This window comes from Sorex fumeus, unplaced genomic scaffold (assembly GCF_029834395.1).
Source record: "Sorex fumeus unplaced genomic scaffold, SorFum_2.1 ptg000017l, whole genome shotgun sequence".
Classification (NCBI taxonomy): domain Eukaryota; kingdom Metazoa; phylum Chordata; class Mammalia; order Eulipotyphla; family Soricidae; genus Sorex; species Sorex fumeus.
This window is the reverse complement of record NW_026606074.1, coordinates 2,957,617-2,984,085: the sequence shown is the minus strand read 5'-3', so window position 1 is coordinate 2,984,085 and position 26,469 is coordinate 2,957,617. Positions and strand designations below refer to the sequence as shown.

General features: G+C 65.1%; 1 protein-coding gene across 1 annotated transcript; it reads left to right on the top strand.

The window, feature by feature from the left end:
- Window positions 1-1,049: 1,049 nt before the first annotated feature.
- NEURL1B (neuralized E3 ubiquitin protein ligase 1B) lies at window positions 1,050-24,514 on the top strand. Its single transcript, XM_056112313.1, has 6 exons — window positions 1,050-1,098; window positions 15,227-15,784; window positions 21,952-22,677; window positions 23,507-23,632; window positions 24,204-24,452; window positions 24,483-24,514. The coding sequence occupies exons 1-5, from the start codon at window positions 1,068-1,070 to the stop codon at window positions 24,446-24,448; spliced, it is 1,686 nt and encodes a 561-aa protein (XP_055968288.1). The 5' UTR covers window positions 1,050-1,067; the 3' UTR covers window positions 24,449-24,452; window positions 24,483-24,514.
- Window positions 24,515-26,469: the final 1,955 nt, after the last annotated feature.

The window sequence follows — 26,469 nt, the reverse complement described above, 5'->3', positions numbered from 1 at the left end:
AGCAAAACGCAGCCCCACCGGGGGCTGCCAGAGAGATAGTACAGCAGGTCGCGGCTGGCCTTGCCTGCTGCAGACCCAGGTGCAATCCCGGTACCCCATAGTATCCCCTGAGCATCGGCGGGGAGTGACCCCTGAGCACAGCCAGCGGGTGTACCCCCGCCCACCCCAAAATACAGCCCTGGAAATCCAGGACCTCCCGGACTTCCCCTCCTCGTTGCGATCTGGGTCGGGAGAGGGTCTGGGAGGAGCGAGAGTCTGAAGACTCGGGTGGGCAACGGGAATGAACGCATGAACGATGCCCGTCAGCTCCCGCGCCGGGAGTGCCCCCCAGCTCCCGGGAGAGCTGATGGGTGCTGGCCTCGGGGTCCCGGGCTGCCCCCGCGTTCACCCCTGGCTCGCCGCCTCCCGCGCTCCCCGCGCGGTGCTGAGGCTCTGGCGCTGCTGCTATTTCTGGCTCCACCTCGGGCGGGCCCGCGGCTGTGCCCAATACATATTTTAATAGCTTCCCGCTCCGCCACCTCCGGGCGGCGGCCGGCGGCCCGGGCACTTGACCCGGGCTGGCCCGTCGGGGCCCCGCGCGCGGCCCACTGACCGCGGTGACCTTCTTCGCCCGGGGCGCGGAGGGGCCCCCCACCCACGGGCGAGGGCCCCGCACGCCCGGCGGCCGGCTGGCGGGGAGCCGGGGACCAGCCCGCGGGCGGCCCGGGGCGCGGGCGCGGGCAGCGCGGGCAGCGCGGGCAGCGGGCAGCGCCCTCCCGCCGGCCGCCCGGTGCAAACTTTCAAAAGATGCGGCGGCCGCGGCCCCGCCCCGCGCGGCGCGGTTGGAGGCGGCGGGCGGCGGGGGCGGAGCCCGAGGCCCGGGCCCGGTGGCTCCGCCTCCTCCCGGCGGCTGCCCAGCTGCCGCCCGCCGCCGCCGCTTCGCCCGCCCGTGCGGCGCGATGCCCCCGCGCCCGGCCCCGGCGCCCGCGCCCGCGCCCGCGCCGCCCGCCGCCGCCTAGGCTCCGTGCGCCCCGCGCGCCCCGCGCGCCCCGCGCGCCCCGCACGCCGCCGCCGCCGCCGCCGCCGCGATGGGCAACACGGTGCACCGGACCCTGCCAGGTACGCCGGGCGCTCGGCGGCTGCCCTCGCCCCCGGGGCGGAATCGGGGCGCCCGGGGTGGGGGGGCTTCCGCGGAGAGCCACCGGCCCCGCTCTGCAGCCCCCCACCGCACCCCGGGCGCGCGGCGCGCTGGAGAGCCCCGTGCCTCCCCGGCCTGGGCTCGGCGCTCGGGCAGGGCGGGCACCGCGTCCTGGTTACCTGGGGGACCCCCGTCCTAGCTCCCCCGGGCTGCGGCCAGATGCGCCCAGGGGTGATGCCGCGCGACCCCCCCCACCACCACCACCCCGCCTTTGTTCCAGTCCGGGGGCGCGATCGAGGAGCCCGGGTTGGGGGGCCCTGCGGGGTGGGGGAGCAGGGGTGACCGAGGAGCTCCCCCGGGGGCTTTCAGCAGCCTGATGCCGCCTGTTGTGGGGATGACAAGGCTGCAGCTGCTGAGCTGAGCGTGCGCGCGTGTGTGTGTGTGTGTGAGCGCGCGTGTGTGTGTTGGATGAGGGTGCTTGCAGGGGCACCCCGCTTGCCAGCCACCCAGTGCCCCCATGGTACATGCTGCTCGATTTCGGCTCCCCCACCCCGGGTTCGCTTCCACACCCTGTGTCCGTTCGTTGCCCCCCCCCAGGAAGTGTTCACCCCAGAGAGCATCGCCCCCTGGTTGGAGGCACCCCAGAATTTCCAGGGCTGGAGTATACGGGGTCCGGAGAAGGAGGGGAGTGGGATGGAAGTAAAAGAAGGTCTTTACCAGAAAACGCCGGTAGCCGTGGGAACAGATGGGATCTGACACGCCCCCCCCCCCTTGCATTACCTGGTTGTCCAGTTTGGCTGCAAAATGTGTGCCCCGGTTTTACAAATGAAGAAACTGAGGCGGGGAGGGGTGCAAATAACTCTCCCAGGGTGATAGCTCTGGTGGGCAAGTCTGTGCGACTGCCCACCCCTCCCCCCCCGCACCCCTAGGCTCCTGGAGGGTGGCTTTTGTGTCTTCCTGTGGGGAGAGGCTGGGAGGTGTGTGGTGTCCTCGTTCCGAGGGCCAGATCAGAGGGAAAGGCAGTGGGGGCCGTGGGGGCAGCTCTCTGGTCTCTGCTGTGATTCACGCCCCCCCTCAAGAAAAAAAACAAACCCTGAGGGGCTTCAGATCCAACATTCAGAGTTCTGGCCCCTCTGGGCTGTGATTGGGTGGTCCCAGCTAATAGCCGAGCAGCCTCCTGCTGTCCAAGCCTCCGGTGGCTTTGGGGCCCCACCCCACCGAATTCTGAGCGGGGAAGTCTCCAGCAAGTGGTGGTGGTGGGGGGGGGGGGGGGTTTCAGTCCAGCCAGTCAGTGGCAACTATGAGATTCCAACCCCGGGGGGGCTTCCAGGGGGAGGCGCCCACCTCCTGCCCATGACACCTGGGGGAAAGGAAGCACCCAGATACCTGACCCGGATGTTGTAGCCGCTCCCACATCCCCAGACCCAGGCTCTCTAGAATCTCCCCAAGGAGTGTTCTCTGTGCTCCCTGGGGGCAGGTAGAGGGCTCATACAGGCAGGGAGTGGGGCTCTCTCTAGTCCCCACCCGCTGGACCTGCTGCCCCTGGGCTGGGAGGCTGGGCCCAGGTCCGGCACCCCGCTGTCGAATCCCAGGGTGGGCTTCGCTGCTCTGGGCTGAGGTTTGCTTCCAGGTTGAGGAAGGGGCAGAGCTGGCATTCCCGAGCGACAGCAGGTGACAGGCGCCCGGAAAACGCAGGACCGCGTGCTGTAATTAAAGCCTGCCCTTTGATTCCACCCCCATGCTCAGCGTGCGATGCCACCCCCCCACCCCGAGGGGGTGGGCAGCGTGGATTCTCTTTCCTGCCCTACCTTTCCCAAAGCCAGCTTCGAGGCCCCCCTCCTCCAGGACGCCTTCCCTGACCACCCACACCCCATTCCGTCGTCGTCGTCGGCTCAGCCACCTCGATCCCTTCTAAAGTTTCTGCTCATTCGTCGGACCACATTGCCTCGTCATCACCCCCGCTCCGCGCCTTGCCTCAGGGCTGCCTGAGGACAGAGCCTGCGCCTTGATCGTCTTGTATCCATGGTTGCCCGGCCCGGAGCCTGGTGCCTGGCAGGCGCTCAGAACCCGGTGGTGGCGCTCACACGTCGCCTGAATCGCGGCTGAAAGAACACTTGGCTCAGCCTGGCCCTGTCAGAGCCGGGTGCTGTGGCGCTCAGGAAAGCACATATGCGTGGGGTTCCTTCCCGGGCCTTGAAATAGAGAGCTCGCCTTTGCCAAGCACCTGGACTCCGTGCCAGCCTGCCTGCATATGTGGCCTCATTTACATGCCAAACACGCGTCTCCCCAAGGCTCCTGCATCGGCTGCGCCCTCCGCCTGGAACATCCTTCCCCCGGCCCTCCGCGTGGCCTCCCCCTCGTCTTCGCCAGGTCTTCCTGCAGGTCTCTCCCGCCCGAGTCCCGTCCTGAGCACGCCGCCACCCCGCACCCGCCCGCTGCCCCTCTGGTGGCGGGTTCCCGGGGGGCTCCCCGCCACCAGGGTGGATTTTGCCTGCTGGATTCGCTCCTGTCTGGTGAGCACCAGAGCAGCGTCTGCACACAAAGGCGGTGCAGGTGGACGATTGACCGCGCGGCCACCGCCCTACAAGGCAGGGGCTGCCCAGAGGCGGACACCCGCCTTCTGCTGGCAGAACCAGGCCCGAGAGCAGGGTCCACCGAGCTCCACAGTCCCCGGGCCCTGCACTGATGCAGACGCCTCCGCAGTCCGGTTCCAGATAACATCTATGGGGCGCCCCGCGCACACGTGCACGGTCGTGTGTTCAATGAGGAAGTGCCAGAGAAAGGGGAGGAGCCGCGGGAGCACACAGGAGATGACCGTGCAGGTGTATGTGGTGCGTGTGTGCATGCGTGTGTGTGTGTGTTTGCATGTGTGTGCATGCGTGTGTGTGTGTGTGTGCGCTAGGGCGCACACACACTTATCCTTAAGAGAAAGAGGAGGGGAGGGCAGGCATCTCCGCCCGTTCTCACGCTCGTAAGCTTCCCACTGTGCCCGCACACGCGCGCACGTGTCTGTTTTCCTTCCAGCTTGCACGCTCTCTCCTCTCTCGCGAGAAGGTGCCCGTTCTCCTCCGCATGACACACAGGGGCACAGGGAGGCCAAGGCACTTGCCTCGACTCACAGCCAGGCAGCGCTGAGCTGCACTTAGAGACCCAGGTCTGCCTTCTGCTGTCTATCCCGGATATCCGTGTCGACTTTGTTTTTGGTTTTAGTGTTAGATGTGGGGGCCACACCTGACGGTGCTCAGGGCTTACTCCTGCCTCTGCACTCAGGGATCAATCCTGGAGGGACTCAGGGGACCATATGGGACACTGGTGTTGGGGGGGGGGGGGGGTCGGTCAAACCCAGGTTGGCTGCGTGCAAGGCAGATGCCCTCCCCCCACCGTCTCTGATCACTCCGGCCCCACACGTCTGTCTCCTCGTGCCTGGCTTCCGTGAACTTGAATATGGACTGGGGGTGGGGCTATTATTTATTTTGGTTTGGGGGCCACCCCTGGTTGTGCCTGAGACTGAGACTGCTCACAGATCAGTGCTCAGGTGTTGCTCCACATGGTGCCCGGGGACCATGTGATCCCAGGGATCAAGCCTGGGGCCCCCCATCCCCCACATGCCAAGCTTGCGATGCGTGCACTGCCCCTGAGTCCTCACTCCGGTCCGGTCCTTAATCTGGATTTTGAAAGCGGACAGGGGTCGGGGTTAGGAAGGAGATGAGGGAGGACCGGCTTCCAGTAGGGGAGAGGGGAGCAGGCAGGGGCCGGGGGGGAGGGGTGGGTTGGGGAGGAGAAACCCTTTCCTGCCCCTGCCAGGAGTGCTGGCGCTCGCTCACTCGCCCGCCACCCGCCGCAGTTCTGGCGGGAGAAGAGGCGCCGTTCAAACTGGACGTTGGGTTTAATGATTAAGTGGCCCTGGCTTGGCCGAGCCCCTGGCTCTTTCCCCTGCCCGCTGGGGCAGCCCCTGAGGTGGCGGGGGTGCGGGGTGCTGCCGGGTGCCAGGCCCCGAGGGGCGTGCCGAACACCGTCCCCTGTTGGTTGCAAATCCTCAGAGCCATCCCTCCTTTGGGGGTGCTCAGTGCCCCCCCCCCGCATTTCACAGGGAGACTCTGCGAGGTGGGGGGGGCACGGGCACACGGGGCAGGGGGGCTCTGAGTGCAGCACCAAGTGTCCCGGCCCAGAGGGAGGGGGTCAGAGGCGCGGCCCCGGCCACGGGAGCAGTGGGCAAGGGGTGCTCCCAGGACCTGCCCCCACTCCTGTTTTTCCTTTCTGACTTTGGGGCCGTTCCCGGTGGGGCTCAGGGGTGCATCCAGGGCTGAAGCCCTCCGAGGGTCTTCCCGGCACCTGGTCCCTCCCACTCCTGGCCTGTCTATCTCCTGCAGCAGCTCCTGAGGGGTCACTTTTACAGCCGCCACTTGAGGAGGGCCCGCAGCAGGCCGTCTCATCCCGTCCCGGGGGCAGCTTCCCCCACAGCCCTGAAACCTCCAGGCTGTCAGCGCCAGTGGGGGGCAGGGAGCCCCGGAGCCCCAGGAACCGGGCCTTCCTCTGTGGACCCCTTCTTCCTGCGCCCGCTGCCGCCCCCTGCTGGAAAGGTGGGAGCTGGGCGAGGTGGGGCTGGGAGAGCTGGGAGGTCTTCCTGGAGAAGGGAGGCATCGTCGCGTGCAGGCAGGTCCTTCCCCACTCCCCTGGCCCCCACCCGCTTGTAGGGCCTCCTGTGCCTCTCAGGGACTCCAGGGCCTCCCTGATGCCAGGGTGACCAGGCCGGGGTTGGCTCTGCTCTGCTCTGCTCTGCTCTGCTCTGTCCGCCGTTGCCTTCTGTTCTGGTACCTGACGTCGCGGGGGCCTGCCTGCTGCCCCACCCTGGGTGCCTTCCAGCGCGGGTGCAGCCCTCGAGAGGCAGGCTGGCAGGGAACATTCTGGTAGGACAGGGTGGGCCCCAGGTGTGATGGGCCAGGGTGGCACCGTGCCCCCCAGCACGGCCTGGTGACGGCACCAGGGTGCGTGTCCAGCCCTCGCTGATCTTTCGGGTTGGGGGTGCTCGTTGTTGGAATATGGGGGGTGGGCCAGACCCGGCGGTGCTCAGAGCTGACTCCTGGCTCTGTGCTCGGGGAGCCCTCATGAAGGGGCGTGGGGTCCCCTCTGCGGTGCAGAGGATCTAGCCCGGGTTGGCCCCAGGCCAGGGGAGTGGCCTGCCCACTGCGCTCCACCCCCGGCCCCTCGGAGCTGACCTTAACAGGATGAAAGGACAGTAGCTGGACTTCGGACGTGGGCTTCGGACTGCCCTAGGATGCGTCGGGGATCAAGAGGGGCCCTCAGCCCCCTCCCCGCGCACATGCAGCCCCGACTCTGGCTGCCTGGGCCCAGCCTTGGCGGAACGCAGCTGGGCACGTGCTTCCCGCCCCGAGCCTCAGTTTCCCCACCCCGCGCCTGGAGGGGTGTGTGTGCATGTGTGCACGTGTATGTGTGTGCTTGTGCATGTACGTGCGTGTGTGTGTGCACGCGTATCTGTCTGTCTGTCCCACCTCATGCTGACTTCGGAGTTGGACTAAGTGGATGAGGCCAGGCTGAGCCCCCAGAAGGCCCAGTCACGGTTGCCGCCATCACTTGTGAGTGGGGGGGAGACCTAGACCCGACCCGGGGTCCCTGCGGCCGGCTGGGAAGGAAGCAGAGGGCAGGGGACAGCACTTCAAGGGGGTCCCCGACCTGTGACCCAGTGAGGGTCACACTTGGCAGTTTCCTTCTCTCCACTGACCCTCCTGGCCAGGCTCTGTGCTGGACACAGGGATCCCCACCCGGGACCAGGGACTCTGGGTCCAGAGGCAGCAGCCAGCCAGGCCAGGGTGGGGATATTCAGTGGGGAAGGGAGCAGGGTAAGAGCAGGGAAGGAGGGCTTCCTGGAGAAGGTGCCGTCCAGCTCGGAGCAGAAAGCAAAGAAATTCACCAGGAAAAGGGAAGGAGCGGGGCAGTGTGACCCAAGCCCCCCACCCCACCCCGCCCCAGGGTTCCATAGGCCTGTTCCTGGGGGAGGGAGACGGGGCACGTGTGGGCACGCGTGAGAGTGGTGGGCAGAGGGGTCGGGAGGAGGAAGGAGCCCCTCTGTGGGAGGTGTCCACGTGGTGTTTCCTCTGGGGGCCTGGCCTGTGGCCTGCTGTTCCGCCCTCCCCGGGGACACAGAGCAGCCGCCCGCCGGGGCCTGTGGGACCAAAGGACTGTCGGCTGCACCGTGCTCCTGCCGGAGCCCAAAATAGAAGCCAGGCCAGGTGTGTGGTGAGAGCCAGAAAGGGCGGGCCGCAGGGCCTGCGGAAGTTTCCAGAAGTGGGGGGAACTGAGCTCCCAAGGGTAGGGGTCAGCCGGTCGGCGAGTGGCAGCCCCCACCCCTCCCGAGCCCCCCACCCCAGCCCAGCCCGAGCCACTCTTCCCGGCTTCATCCTAGGCAGGTCAAGAATTCCCAAGTCTAGATTTTTTGGAATTGTCTGTTTGTTTGTTTGGGGGCCACACCCGGTGGTGCTCAGGCCTTGCCCCTGGCTCCGAGTCTGCCTCGGGATCCCTCCTGGGGTGAGGGGGCGGAACCCAGGCCAGCTTATGCCCGGGCAAGTGCCCTCCCCTCCGTGCTATCGCTCGGACTCCCAGATCATGGCTCTGTGTCTCTGTGTGTTTGTGTCTGTGTGTGTCTGTGTCTGTGTGTGTCACTGTGTGTCTGTATCTGTGTGTGTCTGTGTTTGTGTCTCTGTGTGTCTGTGTGTGTGTCTGTATCTGTGTGTCTATGTGTGTGTGTGTGTGTGTGTGTCTATGTCTTAGTGTGTGTCTGTGTGTTTCTATGTGCATGTCGGTGTGTGTGTCTATGTCTGTGTCTGTCTGTGGATATGTGTGTGTGTCTGTGTGTATGTCTGTGTGTGTGTGTGTCTGTGTCCATGTGTGTCTGTGTGTGTAGTGCTGGGGGTGACTCCTAGGGCAAGTGCTGAGCTAGTCACCTCCCCAGCCCCGACTGAGTGGGCAGGAGTGGCCCCTGGGATTGTGCTCTGGACACTGAACTTGAGCCCCACACCCCTTTCTGCTCCCCAGAGGCCCCGAACACACCTGCACAGGGCAGCCTCCCATGCACCCCCAGCTCCAGGCAGCCCCCCAAACACCTCTGCCTGGCAGAGTCCTTATACCCACCAGCATGCCAGGCCTCCGGGCCCCTGCCACACAGACTCATGGGCCAGGCAGAAGCATCCAGAGGTGTCTCTTAGCAGGGCGCAGGCCCTCAGGACCAGCCTTGGGCAGTGGACACTAACCTCAGTCCTGTCTCATGGTGGAGGGAGGAGGGAGGCACAGAGAAGGAAAGCAACTTGCCCCAGGTCACACAGCATCCCAGCTGGAGGAAGGTTGTTGGAGGGTTGGCGCAAGGTGCATGACTGCCGAGTAGGGCAAGGGTCTGGAGGCAGGAAGAGGGTTTTGGAAAAGCCAGCAGATTCCAGTCCTTTCCTCTTTGGAGATGCATAGCAGGGGTTGTGGGGTGCTCCCTGGGTGACCTGAGGGTTCACGTGGGGACCCCAGCAGATAATCCTCCAGGACCCGTCAGACGCATCCATGGGCAGCTCCCTGCTGAGGTCGGCCAGGGTACTGCCCACATACTGGCGGCTTCCTGGGCAACACAGTGAGATCCATCTCAGCCCCAGAGGACCCAGACACCCCGGCCCATTGCTCAGCCCAGGGGCCCCTCTGTATTCATGTGATTCGGGGGCCACACCCGGCGATGCTCAGGGCTGACTCCTGGCTCTGCACTCAGCGGTCACTCCTGGTGGGGCTTGGGGGACCCGATGGGGTGCCGGGGATTGAACTCAGGTCGGCCGCGTGCAAGGCAGATGCCCTCCCGACTGTGCTGTCACCCCGGCCCCCCAAGGGTCGCCTCTCAGACTTGGAAACTGCCCCCAGATCCCTGAGGCTCGGAAGCGACTCAGTGTGACCGGCAGGTGGCCGCCACCCAGCCCCAGCTTTCTGCTCAGCTGGAGGGGGAACTTCCTAACTGCAGGGAAGTGGGGGGTTGGGGGGACTACAGCCACAAGGGGCCTGGGAGCATCAGGAGTGCCCCGAGACCCCAAGGGTCGACAGATGTGCTACTCAGCATCTCCCGTCTGTGGGCAGGACCCACCCTCTCCCCCCGCCAAAAAATATAAATCTCTCACTTATAGGGTCCTCCTGCCACTCCTGCAGGGTTGGAGGTTCGCGCCCACTTCACAGATGGGGAAACTGAGGCACAGAATGCTGCCAGAGGCTCCTGTCCCTCACAGGGTCCCCGGCTCCCCATGTCAGACTCATGTCTTCTCAAATGTTTCTGAGCTGGGGCCAGAACAGGAGTCCTAGGGCAGGGGTGGGGGGAGTGACAGGTGCGTGGGGGCTGCTGGCGTTGTGATGCAAATGGGGGGGGGGGTCTGGTCTTCATCTGGCCCTGCCCGCACGCCCCCATGTGGTCCCGTCTGAGGTGGACAGGACACACACCCCATGTCCGCTGGCTACCCCTCCCCCGCCCAGCTCAAGGTGCACCTCCCCCGCAGCCCCCCACACACCACCCCCCAAGGTTCCAGGTAGTTCCAGGCAGTTCTGGGGCAGGACACCTGTGTCCTTTCCCTCGGGGCCAACAAGGGACAACCAAGAGCTGATCCCCTCACCACCAGCAAGAACACAGCAGACAGCACCCTGACCTGGGCAGGGGGGTGGGCAAGCCTGGCCCCTCATCGCAGGTGTGGCCTCTTTTGCTGTGTGACCCCAGCTAAAAAGTCACTTGCCCTCTCTGAGTCTCCGTATGGTCACCCTGAGGCTCAGATCCTGAAGTGCCCTGGGCTTCTGCGATGGGGAATAAACAGGCTCTCTGTGGGGTCTGAGCCCAGCCCAGACCGGCCACGGGCGTCAGGTGAGGGCAGAACCGCACGGATCTAGCCGACGAATCAGCCCCACTCTGGCCGCAGCCCGGGGTGGTGTAGGTGGGAGGAGGAAGGGCCCCTGCAGGGCCTGTAGGGAGCACTGGCATCGGGGAAATGAGTCACAGGGGGCAGGGCACGGGCTCTGGGCCCTCCTGAAGGGACCATCCCTGAGCACTCAGGGCCTGTCCCTGTCCCCTGCAGCTCTCACGGCCCTTCTCCCTGAAAGCTAGATCCCCCGAGTCCGCCCACCCCCACCCGTGGCCGTGGCAGACCCCCCAGCCCTCTCATCCTCCTGGCCAGCAGGGTCCGAGAGCCCCCTCAGGGTCCCAGGCCTGCCTGGTGGAGGGGCCAAGCGCTGTCCCCTCATGCTCCACCCAGGTGACCATTGCCGGGCCTTGGTCCATCGCAGGGCACTGGGCTCCTTTCCGCTGACCAGCGCCCCCCTCCCTCCTTCCGCACTGCTCTGCCCATCCCAGGTACCCCCAGACCATGGCTTCTGGGCACGCCCCGCGGCTGAAAGAGGAGTACCAGGGAAGGAGGGCGTTAGACCTGGGGGGTGTCCAACAGTGAGAGGGGCTCCCCACCACTGAGAGGGGGTCCGACAGTGAGGGGGGCCTGACATTCAGAGGGTCTGACGGTGGGGGGCTCTGAACAGTAACGGGGGTCTGACATTGGGGTCTGATGGGGGTCTGATATTCAGGGGGTCTGACAGTGGGGAGGTTCTCGGCCGTGTTCTCGGGCTCCTTCACACCTGCGGATGGGCAGTGCTGGGTGATGGCCACTAGCGCCCGCTCCCTGGATGTGATCTAGTGCTTTCGGTCCGGGAGGAGCCGAGCGTCAGCCCACCGGTGGGCTGTCCAGCCACGGGGGAGTGGCCGCCGCTACCCCCCTCAGCTGGGACCCACAGAAGCGGCGAGTGAATCTGTTGTTTCGAAAAGTTCAGCTGGGCTGTGGGGTTCTGGGGGCTGCAGGAATCACCGTCCTCAAGCCGAGAGGAGGCGACAGTGGGCAGACGCTGGGCTTCTCGGCGGGCAGCTGCCCGCAGCCAGGGCTAGGACCTGCCAACCGTGCCAGCCGTTGGAGGCAGCATCCAAAGCCGGCCAGTTTCTCACTCCTGCGCTCAGCCAGGGAGAAAGCGAGGGCAGGGTGGGGGGTGAGGGACCCTTCTTAGGGCAAGAGTCGGGGCTTGGGTCTCCGCCTCCAGAGAGGCTCTGCGTTCTGGACTTTTCTTCCCTGCGACCAGCCTCTCAGCCATCTGCCAAGTCGTGAGGCACCTTAACCTCCACTGCCCTGCCTTTAAGGCCCTTTGTGATCTGCCCCTGCCTCCACACCCCGGCTCAGCTCCACGTGCACTCGCGCAGCCCCTTCTCGCCTCCACCCCTTCCTCTTCTGCCAGAGAGTCCTCCCCATCCTTCCAGCTCCTCCCAGCTTCCTCACTCTGCAGAAGGGCTCCGCCTTCCCCCCAGAAGCTGCCCCTCCTGCCCCTCCCTGCCGGTGTCCATCCCCCTGCTGCTGGGGTCCTGGCTCCCCGCAGGGACAGCCTGTGACTTGCGGGGGCAGGTGTCCCTGCAGCCCACGCCGCCGGCCTGGCAGGGAGCGGATGTCAGATGGAGGAAGTGATGCAGTCGACAAAGAATGAAGACACATTCTGGCAGCAGGCAGAGGGGGCCCCAACCCCGGAGCCCACGCCTCGGAGCTTGCGGTTTCCCGGGTCCGAGTGTCAGGAGGGGACCTCTGTCGGGGGGAGGGGGGGACGACATAGCATACACTCGCACACACACACACACACACACACGCACATGCACACACACACACACACACACACGGAGGTAGGGGTCAGCTCAGCAAGTCTCGGGTATCAGATGACCTCAGCCCCTGGGAACTGAGCCCAGAGGGTGTCACAGGGGGCGGGGGGGTGGGGTGGAGGGTGCTCGCCCTGGTCTGCAGGCCTCCTGGGGTCGCAACAGGCTTTGTTTGCAGAGAAAAGGGGAGGGGTTCGGCGCGGGCTGGCCCCTGTCCACGCCAGGTGCTGGCCGCTGAGCCAGGGCAGCAGAGAACAAAGTCCCTCGCGCTGGCAGCCGCCTCGGGGCGCGTGTCCCCTGCCCTCGCTGGCCGAGGTGAGCGCGGGTTGGCCACCTGGGTGGCCTTTCAAACCCACCAATGGGAGGGGAGCGACCCAAGGCCGCGCGCCAGGCCGGCCCTGCTCTGGCAGCAGGAAACAACGGCCAAATGCCAGCCGTGGCTTTCCTCCTGAGGCGGGAAAGAAGTCCGCCCACTTGCCCCTGCACACACAACGTGCACACATGCACCCGTACACACATGTGCGCGCACAGGTACATACATGCACTGATGCACACAGACCTACATGCATGCGCACATATGTGCCCGTGTGTTCACATAGCATACACGTGTGTTCTGCACATAGGTAGACACGTGTGCACGCATGCATGTGTGTGTGTGCACCCACATTGGACGATGTCTTTGGACTGAATGGCTTTAGAGCCAGAGACTTCTTCCAAGAGGCTCTGAGGTCGGATGTTGTTGGGTTGAGGAAGGTCCTGGTGATTCTGGAATTATGCACGCGTGGAATGTGCGCGCGTGTGTGTGTGTTTGTATGTGTGTGCGCACGTGTCTGGGGAGAGATACCTATATAAATCGATGTCTTCCATCATCTTCTTATCCTGGGTGGCTCTTGTCTGTTTGTTTTGTCGTCCCCAGGCGTGACCTCAGAGCCGGGCACGTTGCTTCTGAGCCCCCGTTCCGGCTCTGTTGCTCTGAACCAGGCCCGAAGGTGACAAGCCAGAGGGGTGCGCAGGGTGACGTCCCTGGCTGGCGCAGCTTAGCTTCTTTGGTCTCGCTGACGGGAAACGCGAAGTGGGAAAAACCGACCCTGCAGGCTGACTTCCGGGAAGTTAGACGAAGCTGCTCCATGAGCCCCCGAGCAGGAGGGAGGGAAACAGAACGTGGGCGAGAGCATCCCTTCCCGGGAGTGGGGGACCCCCGGGAAATCCCCAACAACAGACAGGCGTGGAATGCGGGCCGTCGCTTGCCGCCATCCTCCCGGCCTCAAATGCCGTTTCCTCGACTCCTTGTAGAAGGGAGGATGAGACGGGGCTGGGCAAAGGGGCAGGCACCATGGGACAAGCATGTGCGTAAGTGTGTGTGTGTGTGTGTGTGTGTGTGTGTTGGGGGGTGCAGGCCAAGCCTCTGGGACTAGAGAGATCGTCCCCCGGGCAGTGTGTTGGCCCTGAATGTGGCTGGCCCGGGTTCAATCCTCAGCACCTCAAATGGTCCCGCAAGGACAGCCGGGAGTCACCCCTGAGCACAGAGGCAGGAGTAAGCCCTGAGCACCACCAGGTGTGACCCAAACACAGAAACAAAGAAAAGCCCCAAGCTTCTGAGACCTGGATGCTAAGTCAGGGGAGCGCTGGTTTTCAAGGTCCTCCTGGCCTTGCAGGGGGGGGAGTGCTCCCCAAGAGGACACAGCTGCCCCAGCCTGTCACTGTCCTTGTCCCAGGAAGGTGTTGAGGTGGACAGAGCGAGAGAGCCAGGGTGCCCTGAGCATGCACTCAGGACCCCCTTGATCCCCATCTGGTTGCAGCGGGGGGGGGGGGGGCGTCCCATGGAGTGAGGCTGACTCCCCTGCACCCTCCATCTCGGTCTGGTTTGGGGGACCCAGAGCGGCTGAGCGTGTCTGTACAGCTGAGAAATGCCAGAGCGAGAAGTTAAAGTCCGTTAAAGTCTGATTTGCCCTCTGCTCCCCACCACGCACCCCGTTCTCGGAGAGGAGGCGCCTGGTGGGCCCCCGGGGTGGGGGTCTGTGCTCCCGCACTCTCACAAGGCCCCTCCTCCAACACCCTCCCGTCTCACCCACTCCCAGTCCCCTGCACCCCACCCCCCCATGGCTTCCTCCCTGCTGGGCCAGTCACACCTTAGGTCTCTGCTCATCTCCCTGTCTTTTGTTTGTTGTTGTTTTGGGCCACACACCGCAGTGCTCAGGACTTAGCCCTGGCTCTGCACTCAGGGAGCACGCCTGGCGGGGCTCAGGGGGGCATCTGGGGTGTCGGGGATCCAACCCAGGTCGGCCGCAAGCAGGGGAGCTATCACTCCGGTCCATGGCAAAGTGTCCCTGGAAACCCCAGCCCGGTGCCAGCCACCAGGAACTTTTGTCCACCCGGCTATCTGGGGACAGCAGCGCTGAGCCCAGGAAGGGGGTTGTCTGGGGGCTTACACTTGGGACCTCGATGGAACGAGGAGGTCCATCTGAGGTCCAGCTGAGGAGACGTCAGTGGAGCCAGGTGGAGCCAGGGGACAAAGGCTCTGCGGAATGCCCGGGACAGGGATGGGTACGGCCACCAGCTTGGAGAAGGGACGTGGACGTGCAGGGTGCCCCAGTGGGGGAAGGAGGACCCCCTTGTTCCCCCTGGAACTCTGGACCCAGGCGGGCAGGGGCAGATTTCCTCCCGGGAAGCAAACGCGATGCCGCCTGGACTTCTGGCCCAGGGCCGAGGAACAGCTGGGCGGCTGCCTGGCGCCGTGCCAGCGGGGACCAGACACTTGCCACACGGCAGCCGAGGGTGTGAAAACGGGGGGGGGGGGGAGCGGGGCGGGGCGCTCCTCTCCCTCCGCAGCCACGGGGCTGGAGGATTCATTGCGAGGTTGACGTGATGAAGTTCAGTTTGGCTGCCAGGCTCCCGGCCACGCCCGCCCCGGGGCTTCCCGAACCTCAGGCCACGCTCGCTTGGGGAACCCACTCTCCCTGGGCAGACCTGGAGGGATGATTGGATGGGGCTCCCAAGCAGTGCTCAGGGGGCGATTCTCAAGACAGTCGGCGGTGGTTCAGTGCCCCCACCCCGGTGGTGCTGGGATGGGGGTGCCCAGCGGTGCCAGGAGTCAGGCCCAGGGCGCAGGGGAACGGCTGTGCTAGCTCTCCGTTCCCCGGGGACCTCTTTAGAGATGGGGCCCACTTGTTCCATCCCCTCGCGCGCTGTTTCCGTGGAGTAAATGCCGAGCTCCCGGGACTCTCTCTGGAAGAGAGCACAGTTGTCGGCACGTGCAACTTTGAGCTCGAACCCTGAGCTCTGCGGGAGGGCGGCGGTGGGTGGGGAGTGCCCCCCGCCCACCGAGAGCAAAGTGGACATCGGGTGGAGAGGCGGGCTCGCGCCCCCGCGTGCTGCCGCCACCTCACCCTGCGCCCTGTCTCTCCCCCGCCCCGCAGACCCGAGCCCGCCCGCCCGCCTGCTGGCCACGCGCCCCTGCTGCGGCCCCGGCCCCGGCCCCGGCCCCGAGCGGCGGCCGGCCCTGGGCGAGGCGCCCCGCTTCCACGCGCAAGCCAAGGGCAAGAACGTGCGCCTGGACGGGCACTCGCGCCGGGCCACGCGGCGGAACAGCTTCTGCAACGGCGTCACCTTCACGCAGCGGCCCATCCGCCTGTACGAGCAGGTGCGGCTGCGCCTGGTGGCCGTGCGGCCCGGCTGGAGCGGGGCGCTGCGCTTCGGCTTCACGGCGCACGACCCCTCGCTCATGAGCGCGCAGGACATCCCCAAGTACGCCTGCCCGGACCTGGTCACGCGGCCCGGCTACTGGGCCAAGGCGCTGCCCGAGAGCCTGGCGCTGCGCGACACGGTGCTGGCCTACTGGGCCGACCGCCACGGCCGCGTCTTCTACAGCGTCAACGACGGCGAGCCCGTGCTCTTCCACTGCGGCGTGGCCGTGGGCGGCCCACTCTGGGCGCTCATCGACGTCTACGGCATCACGGACGAGGTGCAGCTGCTCGGTAGGTCCACGCCCCCCCACCCACCCACCGCACCCACCCCCGCTGCACCGGCCTCTCCACCCGCCCCCCACGCCTGTTGGAGCTGTCTGGCGTTCCCTGGCACCCTAACCGCCCCCACTCCACAGATGAAAAGACCGAGGCTCCGGGCTCTAGCGTCTGGACTCCTCCCCGGGTGCGTCCTCCTGCTCCCCCACGGCGGCACTGGGGCTCACCTGTTCTCTCCCGCCTCTGCTTTCTCTCGCTCAGAGCAGTTGCGTTTGGGGACCATGCCTGCTGGTGCTCAGGGCTGACTCCTGGCTCTGCACTCAGGGATCATTCCTGGGGCGGACCCTAGGGGGGATGCTGGAAACGAACCCAGGCCGGCCTGCTGTACTATTTACTGTTGCTTCAGTTGTGTGTGTGTGTTGGTTTGGGGTTTGACTTTAAGGCCACACCCAGTGGTAATCAAGGGGCTACTTAGTACTTAGGGGGTTGTTTCTGGAGGTGTTCTGAGTAGGGGTGCAGGATCAAACCTGGGCTTTCTCTCCCACATATCACATATATATATATATATATATATATATATATTTGCTTTTTCTTGCATTTCGGGTCACACCCGGCCATGCACAGGGGTTACGCCTGGCTCTGCACTCAGGAGTTACTCCAGGCGGTGCTTGGGGGACCAGAGGGGATGCTGGGAATCGAACCCAGGTCGGGCCACGTGCAAGGCAAACACCTTACCTGCTGTGCTATTGCTCCAGCCCCAACCGCCCGTATGTTCTGACAGGCGTCCGGGCTTGTCCATAACCCAGGGAAGCAGACACCCCCCCACCCCCCATCCCCGTCCCACCATCACGGAGATTTCCACGTGCCTGTTCTTTGGTTTGGGACCACCCCCTCTGTGCTGTACCTTAACTCTGGTGGGCTCTGGAGGCCCCGACTTGCAGCCTGGCCGGCCACATGAAAGGCCAGCGCCCTGCCCGCCTATGCATCTCTCTGGTCCCTGCGTGGGGGAAGCCAGCATATGTCCATGTCTGCCCCTTCCTCGGAGTGTGGGAGCTGAGACCTTCCCTGATTGGGGGTGGGGGGGCGGCGGGGTCAGTCCAGGCCGTGGGTGGGCCAAGGTCAGCATGTCCATCTTTTTGTTGATGTTGTTGTTTGTTTGGGGGTCACACCTGGCCGTGCTCAGGGCTTACCCCTGGCTCAGCGCTCAGAAATCACTCCTGCAGTGCTCGGGGGACCGTATGGGATGCCAGGGGGGTCACCCACTGGCAAAGCAACCCGGGTCGCCCACACGCAAGGCAAGCTGTCCCCTCTCTCCAGCCCAGTCCTGCGTATTGAGGCAAAACCCTGGCTAACCCCTTCAAACTCCAGCCCCCTCCCCATGCCCCCATGGGACTCCTGAGTAAGGGGGTGGGGGTTGACATCAGGTGACTCCGCTGTGTCACCTTGTGCAGGTGGCTGACCGTCTCTGAGCCCCCATTTATTTGCAAAGGGCTCGGGAGGGCGTTCAAGTAGTGGCATCGAGAGGGTGCAAGGAATCGCAGGTAGGAAAGGAGGAAAATGAGCATGTCCGCTTGGGGGGGGGGTGCCAGCAAGGTGGCAGCCCCGGCTCGGCCGGCCCAAGGGAGACCTCAGAGCCATAGCATGGGTTTGCGGACGGGGCCCCGAACTCCATCCCGGCACTGTAGGGCCCCTGAGCACCGAGCTGGGAGCAAACCCTGAGCACCACCAGGTGTTGCCCCCAACCAGGAAGCAGTCACCCAGGGCAGACACTAAATGGCAGCGGGCACTGGGCACCCACCCGCTCCCTGCCCTCTCCTGCCATACATTCTTTCTCCCGGCGGGTTTGGCATTCCCCCTCCGGAGATGTAGGTTCCCAAGCCCTGCGAGATTCTCCCATGGCTGTGTGGGGGTTCTGCGCCCACCGAGCAGGGACTCAGCCCCTGTCCCATCTGCCGCACCTCCAGCAGCCCCGGCCTCAGTCGCTGCCATGGACGGGGACTTGGAAAACCTACGGAGAGGGCTCAAGCCTTAGTACAGGGGACGGCACCTGCCTTGCTCACAGTTGACCGGGGTTAGGTCCCCAGAACACCAGGTGGTCCCCGAGCACTGCCAGGACTCATTTCTTTTTCCTTTTGGCCACACTCAGCGATGCGATGGCCACACTCCTGGCTCTGCACTGAGGAATCACTCCTGGTGGTGCTCGGGGGGACCATATGTGATGCCGAGGATCAAGCCCAGGTTGGGCACATCCAAGACAGGTACCTCTCCCAGTGCACTATCTCTTCAGTGCCTGCCAGGAGTGGTTCCTGAGTACACAGGCAGGAGTAACCCTTGAGCATCGCCAGTGTGGCCAAAAACAAAAAAATCTATGAAGTGGCAGTACCGCATGGGAAGACGGACCGGGCCTCAACTCCCGGCCCCCATACGGCCCCCCTGACCCCCACCAGGAGAGATTTCCGCGTGCAAAGCCAGGAATAAGCCCCAAAACAAAAACACGGGGCACCTGCCAACTAGACTCAATTCCTGGTAGCCCATAGGATCCTCCACAGCCTCACCAGGAGTGATCCCTGAGCATCACCCAGTGAGACCCCCAAACTATAGGAAGAAAGTAAAGAAAAACTGGCCGTGTTGGAAGCAGCCTGTTCTGGCCCCTGATTGGCCCATGACGACTCGGGGGTCTCTTCTCCTATGTCCGTATCCTTTTCTAGCCCCTTCCCGACCCCGGGGGTCAGGTGGCACAGGGCACCCCACTTGCCAGCGTCACCTGGTGGGGCACACCTGGACCCAGGCCTCAGACCCAAGTTCGCAGATGCAGGCCCCAGGGCAGAGGCTACCAGAAGGCATTTCCTTGCGGGTCATTGTGGGGCCCGTCCGGGGCTCTGAATTACCTGCTGTTACCTGGCAACACCCAGAGGCGCCCAGTTGCGGTTTACAGTCAGGAGGGCAAGGGCGGCTGCTTTGTTTTCTGTCCTGAAGGTTCCAGGGGATACGAGGGAATTAATTGTCAGGCTGGTTCGCGATCGAAGCGTCACAGCTGTTCCCCTCCCAGGGCCTGGGCTACCTGACATGCGATATATCTTCAGAAAGGGATGGTGGGTGGGGTTTTTTTTCCCTTCTCTCAGCACAGCGGGTAGGGCGTTCGCCTTAAATGCGGCCAACATGGCCGACCCGAGTTCGATTCCTCCGCCCCTCTCGGAGAGCCCGGCAAGCTACCGAGAGTATTCGATATGCCAGACACAGTAACAACAAAGTCTCCAATGGAGACGTTACTGGGCCCGCTCGAGCAAATCGACGATCAATGGGAGGGCCTTTACCTTTACCTTTACCTTTACCTCTTCGTCCCACCACGCCCCTCCCCCCACCCAACTTATCAACTATGATTTATGATCAGGAAAGGTCGGGACTTAAAGTCTGATACTCAGTCCCTACTGAGTGGGGTGTTTCTTTTCCCTTCCCTCCTGCTTTCCAGTAAACCTTCCTACAGTCACAGTAAGCCTGAGAGAGCCCCCTCCCTTCCCCGGGCTGATGCAGGCTTCCATGCAGGGGCTCCGGGCCTGCTCTCCAGCACCCATGGGTCCCTGAGCGCCGCCGGGTGTGGCCCCAAAGCTAATGACAGGAAAAGAAGACAAGAAGATGCAGAGGGGGCTGGAGAGACCGTGCCAGGCGAGGGACACAGGCTCTGTTCTCTCCTAACAGCTCATGCCCACCATCGCCAGGTGCAGGGCTGGAGACCCCCAGAACCCCGTCAGGCCTGGCCCTGGGTGACCCTGAGGGTTCCCAGCACTGCAGGACACAGCAGCAGCTGGGTGTGACCCTCGGCCTCCAGCACTGCTTGTCCTGAGTGAGCCCGGGCAGGAAAGAGGGCCAGGTGCTGTGTGCTGGCACAAAGCAGGCGTGAGCCTTCACTCTCTGGCCCCACAAATGCGCTTTTGTTTTTAGATTGGAGCCACTCTCATGGTGGTCCAGGGGCTGGGGTGCTCTCTCCCCGGCTTCCACGCCTGAGAATCTGCTTCAAATACTCTGGGTGCGCTGGTGGGGTGTCCCAGGCAGTATGGACAGAGAGTCTCGGTACTGTCTGGACTCTGTCGTCCGTGTCCACTACACTATTGATGTTTATTTTTCAAAAATGAAAGTCTCAGCGGGTAGGGTATCTGCTTTGCATACGGCCAACCTGGGTTCAATCCCCAGCATCCCATATGGACCCCCTGAGCACTGCCAGGAGCGGTCCCTGAGTACATGGCCAGGAGTAACCCCTGAGCATCTCCAGGTGTGACCCAGAGAAGCCCCCCTAAAAATTGAAAGTCTGAGCTGGAACAATCGCACGGCGGGGAGGGTGTTTGCCTTGCATGCAGCCAACCTGGGTTCCATCCCGGGCATCCCATAGGGTCCCGGAAGCCCCCCAGGAGTAATTCCTAAGTGCAGCGCCAGGAGTCAGCCCTGAGCACGCGGGGTGTGGCCCAGAAACAACAAACAGAAAAAGAAAGGGAAAGTGTTTAGAGAAAGACCAGGGAGCCGGGTCTGGAACAGCGCCACCTGTTGGACAGCCACTGGGACAGCCGGTCTCAGCCGGCACTCGGCGTCCTTTAGGAGGACAAAAAAAAAAAGAGCTTTTCATTTCCGATTTGAGATGAACTTCCCCTCTTGCCAGGCGTGAAGGCTGTTATCAGATGGGTGCTGGCCGCTCATCCCCTATGCTTCCAGGCCTCACCCGAGCCGGCCGCATAGAGGACGCTTCTCTCCCCTCTCAGAAGTCTTTGATCACAACTTGACTTAAAAAATAAGAAAGCGGGGCTGGAGCAATAGTACAGCGGGTGGGGCATTTGCCTTGCACGCGGCCGACCCGGGTTCGATTCCCAGCATCCCATATGGTCCCCTGAGCACCGCCAGGGATAATTCCTGAGTGCAGAGCCAGGAGTAACCCCTGTGCATCGCCAGGTGTGACCCAAAAAGCCAAAAAAAAAAAATAAAGCCTTTTCCCGTTCTCTAGACTGAGTCCACCTGAGGTGCTGTTGCTGGCTCTGTGCAGGCGTAACCCTTGCCGGGTGCCCAGGTGCCGGGGGGGGGGATCCCCACATGCAGGGCAAACCCCTTGGGCCCCCATCCCTCCGCTGAGTTCCCCAGCCCCTCCGGGACCCGTGACCTCCTGCGTCGCCAGCTTGGGAAAGGCTGCTTGGTGCTTTCCCCGGGTCACCCCGCACGCCCAAGTCCCGCCTCCTGCTGGCCCACCTCAGTGGGGGTGGCCGGCCCGCCTGCCCGGGTACCAGTATCTCTGCTGGGCAGTGGCTATGTGTCCGGCTGGTGGCGGAACCACTGGCTGACGGTGACGCTGTGCGGACAGAGCCGTGGCCTGCTTTCCTCAGGGCAGCACTTGGAGAGCCGGAGACTGTGGAGCCCGGGGGAGGGGGGGGGCTGTGCCTCTTAGCTGCTGTGCCACCCCAGGCCTGTTCCCTGACCTCTCTGTGCCCCCGTCCCCTGCTCGGTCAGCACAGCCCTCACAGGCCCTGACATTCCTGCAGGGGACCAGCTGCTCACAGGGGCCTTGGGACATCCCGCGTCATCAGAATCAGCTTTGCCCTTTTCCTTGGAGTCGGTGTTTGGGGAGAGAGGAGGGAGGTAACATCTAGGGATCTGCACGTTACCGCCTCCAAAATCGTAAATCCTTGAAAGGGGGGGAGGAGGGAAGAAGATGCGATAGGACAGCGGTGGGGGGGGGGGGCACCTGCCTTGCACACGGCTGGCCTGGGTCCCATTTGGTCTCCTGAGCACAGAGCTGGGAGTTAGCTCTGAGCGCAGAGCCAAGAGCCATACCCACCTGGGCACGGCTGGGTATGGCCCCCCAAACGGACGGAGGGAGAGTACGGGGGTCAGGGTGCTGCTTGCCTGGCCTGTGGCCACGCCCAGCTGGATCCCAGCACCCTGTGGTGCCCCCCAGGATGGCCCGGAGTGACCCGTGCCCAGTTCCCAAGTGCCCAGTACCCAGTTCCCAGTGCCCGTTGGTTACCAAGTGCCCAGTACCCAGTTTCCCAGTTACCGAGTGAGATGGGGTGGTGGTGGGAGGGGGCGGGCAGAGCCCCAGGGGGAGGGAGGGAGGGAGGGAGGGAGGGAGCAGCGAGGCCAGGGCCCCCCGGGGCGGGGGGCAGGGGCGTCCCTCACCACCGGCGCCCTCCCTTCTGTCCCCGCAGAGAGCGCCTTCGCCGACACGCTGCCGCCCGCGCGCCTGGGCCAGGCCCGCTTCAGCGCCTGCCCGCCGCCGCCCGGCAGCCACGACGCGGCCAACCTGGACAACAACGAGCTGGAGAGCCACCAGGTGGTGGCCAAGCTGGGCCAGCTGGCGCTGGGCCGCGCGCCCGCCGACGCGCCCGGGGGCGCGGCCGCCGCGGCCATCCCCTGCGGCGCGCCCCGCGAGCGCGCGCGCCCCGCGTCCTGGCCGGCGCTGCTGGAGGCCGACGCGCGCTTCCACGCCACGCGCGGGCCGGACGTGAGCCTGTCGGCCGACCGCAAGGTGGCCTGCGCGCCGCGGCCCGACGGCGGCCGGACGCTGGTGTTCTGCGAGCGGCCGCTGCGGCCCGGGGAGAGCCTGTGCGTGGAGGTGGGCCGGCCGGGGCTGGCGGCGCCCGGCGCGCTGGCCTTCGGCATCACGTCGTGCGACCCGGGCGCGCTGCGGCCCGCCGAGCTGCCCGCCGACCCCGACGCGCTGCTGGACCGCAAGGAGTACTGGGTGGTGGCCCGCGCGGGGCCCGTGGCCAGCGGCGGCGACGCGCTCAGCTTCACGCTGCGGCCCGGCGGCGACGTGCTGCTGGGCGTCAACGGGCGCCCGCGCGGACGCCTGCTGTGCGTGGACACCACGCAGGCGCTCTGGGCCTTCTTCGCCGTGCGCGGCGGGGCCGCCGGCCAGCTGCGCCTCCTCGGTGAGTGTCCCGCGCGCGCGTCGCGTGCGCGCGTCCCCAGCCCCGTGCGCGAAGGAGCAGCCCGGGGGACCCTCCCCGGGGAGGACGGAGGCCCCGAGCGCCCAGCCCGGACCTCCGCTGCACCCCTCATATCCCCCAGCACCAGCTGGTGTCAGGGGCTGGCCAGCTGCAGGCTGGCTGCCCCGAGGAACAGATTTTTTTTTCGGTGTTTTCAAGTTCTGGGCTCTGGTGTATGTGGTTTCTGCTGCCACAAGCGTAAGCAGCACATGTGAAGGACAGGAGAAAGAAAATCAGTGCAGGGCTGATAGTGCAGCCAGTCGGGCGCCGGCCGACCCAGCTTCGATTCCCCGGCACCCCCAGGAGTAAGTCCTGAGCACCTCCAGGCGTGGCCCCAAGACAAAACGAAGCCTAGAGTCCTTCCCCCTCCCAGCACCCCCAGAGCACGGAGACCTCTTGCGTGGTCAGGACAAGAAGGCAAGAAAAGGAGGCTTCTGCCTCCGACCCGGCCTGCTGGCAGCCCTGACCTGAGTTTCCTGGCCATCTGTCCTCACCTGGGGGCACGGGAAGGGCCTCTCCTCACCCAGAAGAGCGTTCCCTGAACCCACAGGGCACCCTGTCCCACACGTCCGTCGTCCACCCTGGCCCTCGCGAGTGACAAGCCCCGTCCAAAGTGCCCTCAGCTAAAAAGGGAGATGATGGGGACAGATGCCTTGGCGGTCTGGGTGTCCGTGGTGTGAGTTCGGGACCAAGGCACCGGGCAGCCGTGGACACGCGGGTGGGTTCCCGAGGCAGCTCCTCCCCCGCCCTACTGGAATCTCTCTGGTCCCAGGTACGTTGCAGTCCAGTCCCGCCACCACCACGCCCTCCGGCTCTCTGAGCGGCTCCCAGGATGACAGCGACTCCGACATGGCCTTCAGCGTCAACCAGTCGTCCTCAGCCTCCGAGTCGTCCCTAGGTAAGGAAGCGGGGGCCCCCGCCGGGGTGGGGTCCAGCCTCTCCGTGCCAGCCTGAATCCAAGCATCGTTGGCACCTTCCTGGCTGTGCCTGCAGCCGGCAACGGTGGCGGGAGGAGAGTCGCCCCCAGGGGTACCTCAAGTGTAAGAAAGGGGCTGAGCCATAGCGCAGCGGGGACCCGGGCTCCACCTCCACACCCATAGAACCCCCTGAGCCTTGCTGGGATTGGTCCCTGAGCACAGAGCCGGGAGTCAACCCTGAGCACCGCCCAGTGTGGCCCCAAAACAAAAATGAGAGCTGGAGCAATAGTAGAGCCGGGAGAGCACTTGCCTTGCACGTGGCTGACCCGGGTTCGAGCCCCCGAGCCCCACCAGCAGTGATTCCTGAGCACAGAGCCAGGAGTAACCCCTGAGCACTTCCAGATGTGAACCAAAGCCTAAGAGAGAGAGAGAGAGAGAAAGGTCTAGTCCTTGGGGTCAGGCCACGAGGCGCCGGCCAAACCCCATTCTGGTGCCTCAGTTGGCCCGCTGTGGAGCCACCTCGGCGTGCCTTGTGCTCTTATCTCTCTGCAGTGACGGCCCCCAGCTCCCCGCTGAGCCCCCCTGTGTCCCCCACCTTCTGCCCCCCGGAGCCGGCGGGCAGCAAGAACAGCGAGTGCACCGTGTGCTTCGACGGCGAGGTGGACACGGTCATCTACACGTGCGGACACATGTGTCTGTGTCACAGCTGCGGCCTGCGGCTCAAGCGCCAGGCACGGCCCTGCTGCCCCATCTGCCGGCGGCCACTCAAGGACGTCATCAAGATCTACCGGCCCTAGCACGACGGGCAGCCGCCCCACGCCCCCGCAGCCCGGGCCCGACACCCCCGCGGGAAGCCGGGGTGGGAGACAGACACGGCCCCTCTCTTCCGGGACGAGGCCTCTGGGGAGTGGGGGTCGGAGCCCACCTAAGCCAGGGGCGCCTCCGGCCCCGGAGTGCTCCGTGGCCCCCAAAAGGCCACCCCAAGGGCCAGCTCAGGAACTGCCCACAGCCCTCCCCGGCGACCCGCCTCCCCGCCCCCCTCTGGCCACGGCGTTTTGCCGGGGTGGGAGACTGTGGAGAGCGGGTGGGAGCGAGCGCAGGGTGGGGTGGGGGGTCTGGCTTGCTCTGAGCTCGCGGCTGCGGGGAGGGGGCGGGTATTTAAACTGGGAGGACGGTGCAATCTCGGGGATGCCTCGGGGCGCCCTCCCTTCCGGGCCGAGCGTCCACTGCTGAATGTGCAGAGCTGCCCCTCACGGGGGGCTCGGGGGACTGTGGCGGGGGACAGGCCGCGGTGCCGTGCTTTTTCCCGGGGGAGCAGAAAATAGCTCATTGTTTACAGTTCTGGAGCCCAGAGGCTCGGTGGGGGCTGAGGGAGGGTGGAGGGAAGAAAAGGGCAATTTGCTTTTTTTTTGTTGTTGTTGCTCGCTCAGGCTGGCCGGGACCGAGGGGTGCAGAGCGTGAGGGCTGGGGTGGAGTCACCACCACGGCACCCCCACCATGGCCCCAGCAGCTTTGAGTGGGGACCCCCTGGCCGTCCTCCCTAGTGGGGTTTGCTTCTCCTGGGGGCCACGGGAGTGCAGTGAATTTGAGGAGGCAACTGTACATGGCACGGATGTGCACTTTGGGGCTGTCCCCCTCGCCCCGGGGCCTGTGCCCCCCCAGGCTGTAGGACGCATTGGCTGTGGATGGGGCGGGGTGGTGGGGGGGGGGGGGCTCCCTGCCCGCCGGTGCTTGCTCCGAGGGTCCTGGCCTGATTCAGATGGAACGGGTGGTGGAGATCTTGAAAATGCAGGTGGGGGACCGCCCCACCGCCCCCCTCCCCCCCCCTCCCCAGGCACTTCCAGGGGCCTCGCCCCCACCCCCTCACCCCTGCCTGGGCCTTCTCTGCAGACTCCCAGTGCTCTCCCTTTGGCCATACCCCTGTCCCCTAAATGCCGGGCGTTTCAGGGGCGTCCCCGAGCCTCTGTTCCCTCCCAACTGGCCAAGGGGTGTGAGGGGGACAGGTAGCCCCGCCCGGTACTGGACATCAGCCCTGCGTCTCTGCCCCCGGCTCTGCCCGGGCCCCTGCCCCGCCCCCTGCAGGAACCCACAGGTTGGTTCTTCCCTCCCCCCCGCAGGCTTGGGAAACAGCCCCCCCACGCACCCCCATTTCGATTTGTCTGCAGAACCTTGGAGGGAGCTCGGGGAGCCCCACATGCCCCTTGGGGGGGCTGCCTGCTGGCCTGGGTAGGAGGACAGGCGTCCCCAGAAGGGGGACAGTTGCCCCGCCATCCCCGTGAGCCGCGGTCATAAGCCCTGGTGGGCTCCCCCGGCAAATGCAGCCCCCCCCCCGTCCCCTGCTGCATTTTCTCCCCCCCTCCCCAGTCCCAGCCACTCCTGGTAAACCAGTGACCTCACCCAGGGCCTGCACCCCAGGGTGGCCATGGTGACCGGTCAGCTGGGTGGAAAAGCCCAGGTCTGTCGGACCGGCCCTGCGGCTCCATAAATAAACCCGGGTTACCAGGAGAAATGGGGAGGGGGGCGGGCGTAAACCAGATGTTTCCTGCCGCCCCGGCTGGGTGAGGCCAGAGCTGGGGGGGGCGGGGTCAAGACCCCCTTCCTAACCACGTCACCGGGGCCCTGCGCGCTGGCCCTCTGGGCAGCCCGGGCGCTGACCTGCAGCTCATCCCTGCTGCCAGGCCCAGAGGCGCCCAGACGGAAGCGGACGTCCCTTAGCCCCCCTGAAGCGTGGCACCGACCCCCCAGCTCTGTGTGCCCGGGACTCCCCCCCCCCCCCACGGGCTGAGCTTAAACTGGCCGCAGGGAGAGCTGCCAGGCC